At 42.8% G+C, this 12,834-nt stretch overlaps 3 protein-coding genes across 3 annotated transcripts; 2 read left to right on the top strand and 1 right to left on the bottom strand.

Moving 5' to 3' along the window:
* The first annotated feature begins 556 nt into the window (after positions 1-556).
* LOC131272113 (glutamyl-tRNA(Gln) amidotransferase subunit A, mitochondrial) lies at positions 557-2,108 on the top strand. The gene is made up of 2 exons (XM_058273743.1): positions 557-840; positions 908-2,108. Exons 1-2 carry the CDS (start codon positions 563-565, stop codon positions 2,106-2,108), a joined length of 1,479 nt encoding a protein of 492 aa, XP_058129726.1. The 5' UTR covers positions 557-562.
* Positions 2,109-2,157: 49 nt separating this feature from the next.
* On the bottom strand, positions 2,158-2,768 carry LOC131272114 (guided entry of tail-anchored proteins factor 1-like). Its single transcript, XM_058273744.1, has 2 exons — positions 2,665-2,768; positions 2,158-2,583 (listed from the first exon to the last, which is right to left on the bottom strand). The coding sequence occupies exons 1-2, from the start codon at positions 2,731-2,733 to the stop codon at positions 2,158-2,160; spliced, it is 495 nt and encodes a 164-aa protein (XP_058129727.1). The 5' UTR covers positions 2,734-2,768.
* Positions 2,769-4,965: 2,197 nt separating this feature from the next.
* LOC131261018 (dihydrolipoyllysine-residue succinyltransferase component of 2-oxoglutarate dehydrogenase complex, mitochondrial) lies at positions 4,966-8,919 on the top strand. The gene is made up of 6 exons (XM_058262896.1): positions 4,966-5,096; positions 5,409-5,524; positions 5,847-6,536; positions 7,649-7,793; positions 7,856-8,161; positions 8,224-8,919. Exons 1-6 carry the CDS (start codon positions 5,001-5,003, stop codon positions 8,356-8,358), a joined length of 1,488 nt encoding a protein of 495 aa, XP_058118879.1. The 5' UTR covers positions 4,966-5,000; the 3' UTR covers positions 8,359-8,919.
* The last annotated feature ends 3,915 nt before the right edge of the window (positions 8,920-12,834 follow it).

Here is a 12,834-nt window from a genome sequence, read left to right on the forward strand (position 1 = left end):
CGTTTGATTCAAAAAGTTGTCAGACAGCTTTTTATTACTACACAAGAATGTCAATTTTTACACTAAAAAATCATTTAACCGTACATTCAAAACATACATCATCGCGATGTTGCTCGTAGCGCTAGCAGCGCCCTCTATATCTTTATCTGACTCAGATTCGGAATCCTTTCTGAGATCCGGATCTACAAATCCGAATCCCGATTTTGTCAACACTAGTTAAAACATTTGATGATTACAAAAGTAAACAAACTAGTGATGAGAAAACTGAATCTTTCGATTCAAATCCATTCTGAGATCCGGATCTTCGAATCCGAGTCCCAATCCATCATTTCATGCGTGCCTACCAAATTTACCAATTTTTCATACTATTTGTTACTTTAACAATTGTACAATCATTGGTTGAATTGATCCAAAGGCTAAATCGAGCTTGTGAATGGTCCCCAGGACCATCTGGTTCGCTATTGCTATCCGCTCCCAGGGGGAGCTGTTTCATTTCAGTTCCGAGGAAACTACCCACCACTATGCGCACTTTGTAAACAAACCTTTTGTAAGATCGACAAAAATGAATCGATTGCCTCTAAGAATCCGCAAATTATCGGAGTGTTTTCGAGATAAATCTTTGGATCCTGTTACCGTGACTGAGCATTCGCTAGCATTGATCGATCAGCTAAAGCATCTCAATGCATTCGTTCGAATTTCCCGTACGCAGGCACTTCTTCAGGCCGAAAGTGCTAAAGACCGGTACCACAACAATACGCCGAGGGGAGTGTTGGATGGAGTAACAATTGCCGTAAAGGATAATTTCTGTACCAAAGGCATCCACACTACATGTGCTTCTCGGTAGAAATGAATTATGTGTACGTATCAGTGCATGCCCTTATTACCCTTGTTTATTGGTCCTTTCTAGAATGCTGGAGAGCTTCGTTCCAACTTACAATGCAACCGTGGTGGAGAGACTGCAACAATTGGGAGCTGTGGTTCTTGGTAAAACAAATCTTGACCAATTCGGCATGGGCTCAGGATGCATTGATTCCATTTTCGGACCAACACGCAACAGTTGGAGCGAGGAGCTGGAAAATGATCTGTTCCGCATAGCGGGCGGAAGTTCCGGTGGGTCCGCCGTCGCCGTTGCCGCGGGATTATGTTACGCAGCCCTTGGTTCGGATACCGGGGGTTCAACAAGAAATCCTGCGTCTTACTGTGGGGTTGTTGGTTTGAAACCGACGTACGGATTGCTGTCCCGACATGGCCTGATCCCTCTAGTTAATTCAATGGATGTGCCAGGCATAATGACTCGAACCGTTGATGACTGTCGGTCCGTCTTGAACGCCATAGCCGGCCCGGACGATCGAGACTCAACGACGGTGAAAACGCAATTTAAAACAATACCTTCACCAGATGGGGACATTTCGCTTAAGGGGCTTCGCGTAGGTATCCCGGTGGAGTACCACTGCGATGGACTGGACAAGGAGGTGCTAGAAACGTGGACCATAGTAGCTGACCTGCTTGAATCCTCGGGTGCGACAGTAACAGCCGTATCACTCCCCAACACTGCTTCATCAATTTTCGTCTACTCAATCCTCAATCAATGCGAAGTAAGCAGTAACATGTCACGCTATGATGGGATAGAATATGGTCATCGATCACAAGAGGATGCCAGTACGGAACAGCTGTACGCCAAAACAAGAGCGGAGGGCTTCAACAGTGTCGTGAAGAATCGAATTCTTTCCGGTAACTATTTCCTTCTCCGGCAAAACTACGACAAGTATTTCCAAAAGGCGCTTAAAGTTCGACGACTCATAGCGGATGACTTTGTTCAAGCGTTCAAAAGTGTCGATGTCCTTCTCACGCCAACCACACTTACCGATGCCCCGTTGTACAAGGATTTTATTCAAAGCAACAACCGTGACCAGTGTGCAGTACAGGATTTTTGCACTCAATCCGCCAACATGGCCGGCATACCGGCGCTTTCGGTTCCCGTTCGATTGTCTTCGCGAAGACTACCGATTAGCCTCCAGCTGATGGGCAATCATTTCTCCGAAAATGTCCTCCTGTCCGTGGCTGCTTGGATCGAAAAGGAAGTGGACTTCATGTCCTTCTACGAGTAAGCAAACAAGTAGAGCTTTAATAAATTAGGTGCAGCAAACTGATGTGCGTTTATTTTACGTATCCGGCGATGGTGCGGGCAACAAAGTTATTTACAACGATCCAAAACACGACCGATATCGAGTTGGGCACTTTCGCGGGGAAGTTGATGAGACCGCCGAATGGTTCAAAGTTGAAGTTGCTTCCAAACACGATGATTGTTGAGTAACGGTAGGAGAAAGAAATGTACATCATACAGAGTGCAAGCACCGCCATACCGCCGTAATGGATAGCATATTCGTACACCACCCGCTTCACGTTATCGCGTCCTTTGGCTTCGTTTAGTTTCGTTTCGTACGCAACGACCGTCCGTTCACATTTTACGTACTTGATGTACTCATCGCGCATCGAAATCTTCGCTAAATCTGCCCGCAATTGGGAAATTTCTTTCTTCAACGATTTCACCTCCGAACTATCGCCGCAAACAAATGGCAACACCTAATGAGGAGAAGGAAACATTTATTTCAACATTCTTTTCTACAAACAAACTGATGTGGGTTCAAAAGCATCATAGCTTACGGTTTTGGTTATTTTTGAGGTAAATGCCATTAATAAACATAGGATTGAAATCACAAAAATTAGATACATCTTTCACAAGTTTTCCAAAACAATTGTTTGAGGACATGAAACTGGGTTGAAATTAAGGTTGACATAAGTAACTCGTTGGAAGCACGGGAGTATAAACGCAATATGACTGACGGGTAAACTGATTTACAAAAAAATGATGTAAAAATGTATTTGCACAGTGCTATTTATCTTCAAAAAACCCTTTCATTTACTAACAAATTGGGTAAGTTATTAGTAAATTGATTACTTCAGTTATCGAACTCTTCTTCTTCTTCTTCTTTTATGCGAGTCGGGGTATATCCTCCTACGTTAAGTCGAACGTTAGTTCCCTTACTCGTACTCAGAGGCATACCGACTCTGACACGAGCTCCTATGTAGGGGCTCGTGCTGTAGGACCGACTGTGACAGCCATATGTCCACCAGCCATCGACGAGAGGGGTGGTTCCTCTCGTTTGTCAGTTCACAGGCCTCGTGGTGTCGAGTGTCAGCTTGACAGCTCGGCCACCGTGAGCTGTGTGACAGCTGGGTTTATCTGACGTAGGGCTAGGTTTGTTTTGGATTTGGTAAATGGAAATCCCCCACCGGACTATCCCCTAGTCCCGTGGGTGATTCTCTTGCTTTGGTTTGGGTGTTTGGTTTGTTGTTGGTTTTGGTTTTGGTGTTAAATGGTTACTTTGGTTGTATAGTTAGTTGTCCCCGTATGGTATTAGTTTCTTTTTTTTTTTTTTTTTTTTCCCACCCCCCTCATATCCCACGCCCCTCCCTCGTCCGCGCTGGTCTCCCTTGGGGATTGAGGCGAGGGGCATGGTTGTTATTAGTACTGGAGGGTTGCTACTATGTTGTTAGGGGGCTGTATTTTTTTTTTTTTTTTAGAATTCGATTTTGTTGTCTCTGGCAAATTTGATTATGGTTTTTATGTATTTCCCATCCTTGTCTTTCCATCTTTTTTTGAAGTTGGTCAGGGAAATGTTCTCTGCTCTCTGGTATTTTTTGCATCTGAAGATTTTGTGGGATGCTGTCTCTGGTACTTTGCATTTCTCGCATTCCCCCTCCTCGGTTATTTTCATGATGCTGAGCCAGTAATTGGCCAGGTCATGTCCTGCCAGGATTCGGTTTGCGGATCTGATTTCGGTTGCGGTGAGTGGTATGTTCTGGTGCCAAGGTGTTGCTTCGAAATCGGGCTGGTAAGCCTCGAATTTTCTCCCCTTTTTCTTGCACGCGTCCTTGTACCAGATTTTTGTTTCTTGTATCATCTGTTGTTTGGCAGTGTGGATGATGTCCTCCAGTCTGAGGTTATTGGTGATTTGTTTGGTTCCTCTGGATCCTTTTTTCGCTAGTTCATCCGCCTTTTCATTGCCCGGTATCCCCAGATGTCCAGGGATCCATCTTATTTCGGCGTTTATATTTTGGCATTTTTTTAGTATATTGTGGATGGTTTGGTCTAGGTGAGTTTCTGTTTGGCCTTTGTCTATGATTCTGCAGGCTGCTTGGCTGTCTGTGTATAGTATTGGGTTTCGTATTTGGTTCTGTTCGGCTATTTCTAGGGCTTTTTCAATTGCGCTTAGCTCTATTGACGTGATGGGTGTGTGGTTTGTGAGTCTATAGCTGCTCGCAATATATCTGTTGGGTTGGCGGGCATTTGTTATGTATATGCCAATACCACTCCCCTCTTGCGACAGACTGCCATCTGTGTAGATTAGTGGGTTCGTTCGTTTGGTTTGATTTATTTCCTGTGTGAAGATCGTTTTCATTAGGCGTTGTTCGTTGGGGTTTTTTTTGTTAAGCTGTTCCTCTAGGCTGTGTCGTATTTTGGTCTGCTTGTTTAGGTCGTTCAGGACGGTATTGTTCATTTTGTTGAACAGCTCCAGGTTTGCTTCGTATGTTTTTTGCATGAATGTTTTTGATCTTGGTTTTCGGTTCTCGGTTCGGAGCGTTTCTAGTTGTGTTCTGTTTGTTGGGGAGTACATTATGGATTTTGCTATCTCTTTTGTGGTTATGTATTTCTTCCTGATGTGGTATGGTACCTCTGCGTTGATGGCATAGAGGGTGTTAATTGGTGTTGTCCTTGTGCATCCTGAGATTTTCCTCAGTGATTGTGAGGCTATTGTGTTCATGGATTTGAGGGGGGTTATCGAACTCAAAATAGACCTATGTCTTAATTATCTTGGTCATAAGGTAAATATTTTGCATCGCAAATGACAACTGCTGTCAGCTTAAGACAGCTGTCAATCAGTCTGCTTCAATTTTGCATCCGCGATCACGTTTGCTAATCGCAGCACGAATCGACGATGGCAGGAATTCTTTCGATATCTTCGCGAAATCTTCCCCGCGCGGCCCTTCGCATTAGCCTGCGCTCGCTAGAAGGACAATCACCGTCGCCGCAGGTAAGAGGTTATCAAATCAAAATCAAAACGGCGTGGAAACCGTGCCCCTTGCTTGTTTCACCAGCATCTCTGATTTTGCACACCGGGAAAAAGGCAGATTATGTAATCTTGCAAAAGAATGGATTGGAAAATGGGCCATTGTGTGAATTAAAACGTTGCTCGTTGAGTTGAAGAACACTCCTCCAACAATGGTTAGCATGCGGCTAGAATTTCAAGGTTGCACGGTTGATTTTTCCATTTGAGAAATGTAGCGTTCACTGCGCGTTGACGACTGTTTTCTAATCGATGTCACTGCTCTCCGCATCCCCGCAGGTTGCCGGAACCGGTACCAGATCGATCCACCAGCAGAGCCGCAAATCGTTGGCAAGCATCGCTAGGACAGTGGTTGCCGAGGGTGGCCGACGCGAGGGCAACGTAACCGTTCGAAAGTGAGTAGAAAGTGTTTTGGTTTTATATATAGAACTTCCTCCGTTTGATCGCCCGCTTACCATGCATTGCGTCTTTGTAATCGATTGATAACAATGTTAATCGTTGCTTTCGTGGGTGTCGTGGGGGGTGTGGTCGCATGGTTCGCTGCATTCGCTTACGTTCGCGTGGATGCAAGCGGTTTGTTTACATTAAATCACCGATCGTTCGGGGAATGGTGCACGCACCGGATCTGGTGGGATTTGTTTACCAAGCCGGTTTGGAGGAAGATTTTAGCGATAAGGCACTAATCAGTTTTCTTGTTCTCTTTTGATTGATTGATAGCTCTATCAAGGCGCAGCAATGGGGATTGACCGAGCGTACCATTTTCACGTCCGCTCGCCTGCTGTCCTCGGAGATCGTTAAGGTTCCGCCATTCGCCGACTCCGTGTCCGAGGGTGATGTGAAGTTCGAGAAGAAGGTGGGCGATGCCGTTGCCGCCGACGAGGTGGTGATGGAGATCGAAACCGACAAGACGACGGTCGGTGTCCCGTCGCCGGCTCATGGTATTATCGAAGAAATCTTCGTCGCAGACGGTGACACGGTCAAGGCTGGACAGCAGCTGTTCAGGCTGAAAGTCACCGGTGAAGCTCCGAAGGCTGCCGCTAAACCGGCCGAGGCACCTGCCCCAGCGGCCGCCGCGCCTCCACCGCCACCGCCACCACCACCGGTAGCGGCGGCTGCTGCCCCGCCAGCACCCCCACCACCAGCGGCTGCCGGTGCTCCTCCACCACCGCCACCGCCGAAACCGGCTGCACCGATTAGCAAAATGCCGGTCGCTGCCATCCGCCATGCGCAGGCCATCGAGGCTGCCACCGTGAAGGTTCCGCCGGCCGATTACAGCAAGGAAATCACCGGCACTCGCACGGAGCAGCGCGTCAAAATGACCCGCATGCGGCTGAAGATCGCTTCCCGCCTGAAGGAGGCCCAGAACACGAACGCCATGTTGACGACGTTCAACGAAATCGACATGAGGTGAGTAAAACCGTGCTTGTGCTAGTGAACGATCGTTATCACCTCAACCGTCTAGCCAACGGTCGCCTTGTCTTATCACCGCTGGGAACAGAACAACCTTCACGTGTACAATCTTGACAGCGCTAATCCATCTGCATACTTCAAACACTTGTTGCGCGGTCGTTTAATCAATGGCCAAGCCTCCAACTGGAGATTTGCTCAATAAGATTCCAAACCATATTTTGTTGAATTCCAAGACAAAGCCCGTCGACACGCAATATGCATCACATGAGTAAGCGTCATGGTGACGTGTTAAGATGATGACGATGCCTCACGAAATCCCACCGGCGGCGCATGACGTAATCCGTTAGATCTGTGGTGAGAGGTACGCATGCGCTTTTTTTTTTGGATTGAAGGTTGAAGCTTTAACAGGTTTGTTTCGGCTCAGCGAACTTCAGCTATCTATGGCCAGGCGTTTGTTGTGCGTGATTTAGTTCTGCGGAAAAATTATAAATAACACAAAACGCTGTCCCACTGACGGGCGATATCCGTAATGGATATTGGAAACATTGTTAAGCGCGAAATTAGTTGTGGACCCGTTTGCAAAAATGACGTAAATGGCAAGATAAATACCAATAGGGGTTTTCATGCTCATCTTTTTATTTTATAAACCGCTCTTCTGTATGCATTTAAAGTAGTATAAAAAGGTTTTTAAATCTTAAAATAAATATGCTACGTTGACATATTGTTATTTAAATTCAACATGACCTTAACATCTTACAAATACAATGCCCTTTTTTGCATCAAATCATAAAGAAATGCAGGCAAGCATCACTGAAAAAATTGTGCATAAAAGTAATTGATTGTGTTGATATTCTTTGGACTTTATTCATGTTTGAACGAACACTTCATCGATTCAACCAACCTACACGACTTACAACATTGTGCAACTGGATGTTAATTGAAATTATTTGTTTTATTTGATCAATCTTCTGATCAATCTTTGATTGAACAGATTAGCAACCCTTAGTTTTTAAGACTTATTCTTCAAACTAAACTGATAATGATGTCTTTCGGATGCTGTTTGTATTCAATCGCTAATTTGTCATGGATTTTTGTTACTTTTCTCTAAGCTTCATCATGGACTTCCGCAAGCAACATTTGGAGGCGTTCCAGAAGAAGTACGGCATGAAGCTGGGCTTCATGTCTGCCTTCTGCAAAGCTGCCGCGTACGCCCTGCAAGATCAACCCGTTGTAAACGCTGTCATTGGAGAAAATGTAAGTGCCATCAGCCGCGTTCTTGTCTTATCAAGTAATGACACGTGTCTTTTCATTTGTAGGAAATTATCTATCGTGATTACGTAGACATCTCGGTTGCGGTGGCTTCGCCGAAGGGCTTGGTGGTGCCCGTACTAAGAAACGTTGAGGGAATGAACTTTGCCGACATTGAGCTGTCCATTGCCGCGCTGGCGGACAAGGCGAAGAAGGGAACGCTGGCCGTGGAGGATATGGATGGTGGTACTTTCACCATCTCGAACGGAGGTGTGTTTGGATCGCTGCTGGGAACGCCAATCATCAATCCTCCCCAGAGTGCCATCCTGGGTATGCATGGTATCTTCGAGCGACCGATCGCTGTTAAGGGACAGGTGAGTAGACGTGCAGGTTCCTTTAAACACTGTGTATAATAACGCTAAACGGACCTTTCCAGGTGGTTATCCGACCCATGATGTATGTAGCCCTCACCTACGATCATCGGCTTATTGATGGCCGCGAGGCTGTCACCTTCCTGCGCAAGGTGAAGGCGGCCGTCGAGGATCCGCGCATTATTCTGGCCGGCCTGTAAGCGAAACACGACCGACACACGACGTAACATCAATCGCCTGCGTTCATGATGAAAGGATCTCCTGAATCAGCCACCCAGCTGTATCGTGCCGCGTAAAACTAACCACATCATAGCCGTAAATTAATAGAAACGATACGTTTATAAAATGAAGCAGACAGCACACTAACGCTTTCCCGTTGCACTAAATTATCTAAACCATTTGTGGTATTCGCAGAACCCATTGCCTGGGCACATGTTTTTCGATGAATCTTTATACCTACCGTTGCCACCACTTAAGGCCTCCTAGAGGAAGTACTTTTTAGAGCTAATAGATTCGGACGGTATCGAGTATTGAGGGCGTCACCGACAGTCGGTTTAGGTCACAATAGGATATATGACTCATCATTCTATTGGTTTGATCCGATCGGAACCATCGAACACCGAACGGTGCGTCTCAATGCGAACGACAATGGGGGTAAATTGAGTGTTTTCCTTTCCACAAAAAAAAACCTGTGCCCCATGCGGTCTGGATGTGTTATTTTTCTCCGGGGATTCGTGTTACGTATGGGCGAACCTGCAATACAGGTGCGTTTGTGTTCCGTAAGGTGAATAAGGTGCTCTAATAGTTCAATCAAAAAGGAAGAAAAAGAAAGAGTTAACGAACGGATTCCGGACGGACACCGACTGGAAGCACTGTGTTTGGTGATCATGAACAGCGTGCTTAAGAACATCATACTAAGATAACTTTTCGACGAAACCCGTGGAACGCGACGCAGTGTAGGTAGAGACGTATTTATTTGAGAAAAACAAAACAAAATAAAATACAATACATTAAAATATTCAAATGATCTTTTTCTATTGTAGCTATTTTTTAGTGATTTTAATATTATTTTTTCAATATTTCGGATAACCATCAAGACACAACTTAAAGTAAAGTTGTTAAGAAACAGCGAAACATGTTAAAAGGAAGGTGATGTCTATTTAATCCTAAGTATTAATTGTTAATACTACGCCATTCTGCTGATACTTTGTAGGACTCATTCTATCAGTAGTTTGGTTCATACTTTGACTCCCTTCATATATCTGTTCTTTCTAATTTTCAGAAAATTAATTGAATTGAAAAAATATTTCATCATATTTTAAAACAAATAATAAATCAATGCAACATTTTCTACATTCTAGGACAGAACTTAGCCTATTTTCTCAATTAGTGAAAAAAATATCGCACATGGATTTGAAGTAGTATGTTTATTAAAAAGAAAAGTCGGCTTCTTACTTCCCAAGATTGATGTCCTTGCCACAGACATGTCTGATAGTTTCAGTCTAGATGGGCATTCCTTATTTATCCATGAATTATGCTCCGCGCAATAGTGAGGACAACAAAAAGCAAACCCCGATAAAACTGCACATTAATGTCGGAAGTTTTGTCATAAACTATGAGATATGAGCGAATGATGATGTTTTATTTGAAATTACCCGTCCGGACTCTTCGTTTGACGCTGGTCTAGCTCAACGGCGAGCGGAAATAAGAAATAAGGGCTAAAAAGAAGCAACGGAAGTTTTGTGCCAAGCACCAGGAGGATGCTAAATAAGTCGATGGCGGTTCCATTGTCATCCAAAGTACTGACTGGGAGGAAGCAAGACGAGGTTCGTCCAGCAAAGTCGTAAACTTTGAAATATGTACTTTGTCCGAGGAGAGTATCGCAGATGATTCAACCTTATCGGATTGCATGCTGTAAGTGAGGGCAAGGAAATACGAAAAAAAACTGCGTGCTTTATTTATCTAAAAACATTTTTTTCTTTTATTATCAGTTCTGAAATATTTCAATTTGGGGAATGTTTCTTCATTTTATATTACGTTCAATTATGGGCCTGATGTGTACATATATGTTAAATTTAGGATTTCATTTCAGTTTTGTTTGTTTTTTACTGACCGCCTCAACTTTAGGAAGCTAGGAAGCTTTGTTTCCCTTTTTCAATAAATGTTTTTCTTTTCAGTTAAGTTTTCCTTTATAATCTTTTTTTTCATATTGCAATGTGTATTAACATTAATTTTGCTGTTCTTCGTTCATGTTGGTTTGGTTTTGACTGATTCTTTAATATTTCTTCTTTGATATATTTCTGTTAAAACTCTTCTGCATTGGTATTTTTTCGAATCCGGTATTATGTTTCGTTTTTTCTTTTCTTCCGTTCGAATGTGGCCTCTATTTATATGAAATTTTAAACCGGTCTTTCAGACCGTTTCCTTGTTAGATTCATTCTAGCCTGCGACAATTAAGATAATCTCATGCGATCGTATTTGAATTGGACTGGTTTTCGGTGAACTTTTCTGACTGGTTCTATAGGTTCCATTTTCCAAGAAAACGTGCGCTACCGGAGGGAAGAAACTCCAATCATTCCGGGCGGTGGTCACGGGTGCTTTGTTTGATAATGAATTTCTCCACGGCTAATGGAGCTGACCAAAGCGAAGGACAATGCGAAGGATATACACTAGACCCGAGCGATCCTGCACGGAAAGTGTGTCACGGATTTGGCACAGAGATGAGCACTAAGGCTAGTTATGAGTCTTGAAATCCTTTTTGGGGTTTCGTACGCTTGTGCGTGCGTTGCCTATCGTCATTAGAATCTGTTCAACTGTTGAAACGTTCCCGAAAGGGGTTTCGGTGAAAAGCCGTCTGGCGTCCAGTCGCATGCTGCCAAACGAAACAGGCCCGTCCCATTTTTTTCCTTCCCCTGCTCACTTGTTCCCCCTTCGGTAATTGTCGGCGAAACGTGATGCTGGTAGTAGATTTTGTGACAAGAGTCAATTGTAAACGGTCGCAAGGGAGGATGCTGCAGCGTGTTTAATGTTAGGGGTTGCGCGTTGAACCAACGTCTGGGGTGATTCAAGCAGCTGGCAATTTTAGTTCACAAAGAAAACTAAGACATTATGGAAATGGTGGCCCGCGGTGGTCAGAGACGGTCGACGAATTTTTACACGAAAGTTGAAATTTTTTTCACCTGAAAAACGGGCTTCACAGTTAACGCAGACCGAAACGTTCCAGGGAGGGGTTTAACGTTGTTTAACTTTAGAAATAATTTGTGTAGTGGTTGTGCGCGGAACCTTAACCTACTGCGAGGAATCGAGTATTTTTTCAAAGTTGTTTTTTTTACGTTTTGTTTTTTTTTGACATTTACATTTTGATGCTACTCTTTTTAGATTGGGTTGAATGCTACCACATATTACATCTTTGTTTCAAAGTTCAAGGTTCAACATTAAAAGCCTTTCCTCTACTATCATTGTTCGTTCTTCTTGTTTCGTAGATATGTCTTATAAGTATTTCAATTTATCAAGTGACACATTTGCGTTTGTTTTCAAAGCTTATGATTATGAAATTGTGGTTATCCAAATGATAGTAACATGTTATCAATTTTATGTTTTAGCTTAAGCTCGTTTTTGGAAGTTCCAAGTTTTCCTTCTTTGGGTAATTGTTTGTTGTTTGCAAATCAATTGTAGCTACTGCGAATATAGTGCTATTTTACACACGCGTTCCTTAGTATACAAAATGCACTGTATTAGCTGAACTTTCAGTTGTTATTTTTAAACAGTTATTTATATGGCAAACAGGATTTTTTGTTAGCTTGTGTTTAACTGAAGAGCTGTACCATTTAATTACGAGTGACATAAACCATTTTGTTTAATATGTTGTGCTAAGTCTAATCCCTGATGTTTATGGTTGTAAGTCCTGCTACGCATCATAAGGCACATAATTGATCTTAGTAAACAATTTTATACGCTATCTGAACGATGAAACTCTCATCTGCTTTGATATGTTCAAATGTTCGTTCTAATATATTTTCATGAAGATAACCGCTTTCTATTTCTTTTCCGTAGCTTGTTATGTTATGTGTTAAAGTATTTTTTTTTCTATTTTTCGTTTCACTTTTGAGTTTTCTTATTTTTCATAATAGGTCTGTACTAATTCGTTTCGTTTGCTTCGTTTTGCGAGAATGTACGGGACTTAACGGCACTTTTAAAAACTGCAGTCCAATGAATTCGATGTAATTTTGTAATCGTCTTGTGCAGAATGTAGATAAGTTATACTAACAGTTAGAAATGGTCGATCAAAAATAGGTTTCTTCTCCGGCTCGCAGGTTTTCTTCATGTCTATTATACTATAAGTTTTTCTTGTTGTTTCTTGTGTAATCCTTTCGCAAGACAATCATCGCTCATTTAAATCATACGTATCGAAGTTTAAGAATATTCATTGAAAACGTTCAGTTAACTTAAGCTCACCCCTGTTCTATACCTATTCTTATCTCTTAATATAAATTAAAAGTTTAACTCACAAGCAAAGGTTTTTAAACTAAAAACTCGTTTAATAAAAAAAAGATAGTTTCTGTTAAGTTAAGGAAGATACATTGAAAAGAAAATAAATACTTTTACAACAGCCTAGACATACTCTTGGTTGTTTGGAAATGCGTCAATCAGTAGTTCAACCGTGGAATTGAAAGTTT

The sequence above is a fragment of the Anopheles coustani genome, chromosome 3, assembly GCF_943734705.1.
Source record: "Anopheles coustani chromosome 3, idAnoCousDA_361_x.2, whole genome shotgun sequence".
Taxonomy (NCBI): domain Eukaryota; kingdom Metazoa; phylum Arthropoda; class Insecta; order Diptera; family Culicidae; genus Anopheles; species Anopheles coustani.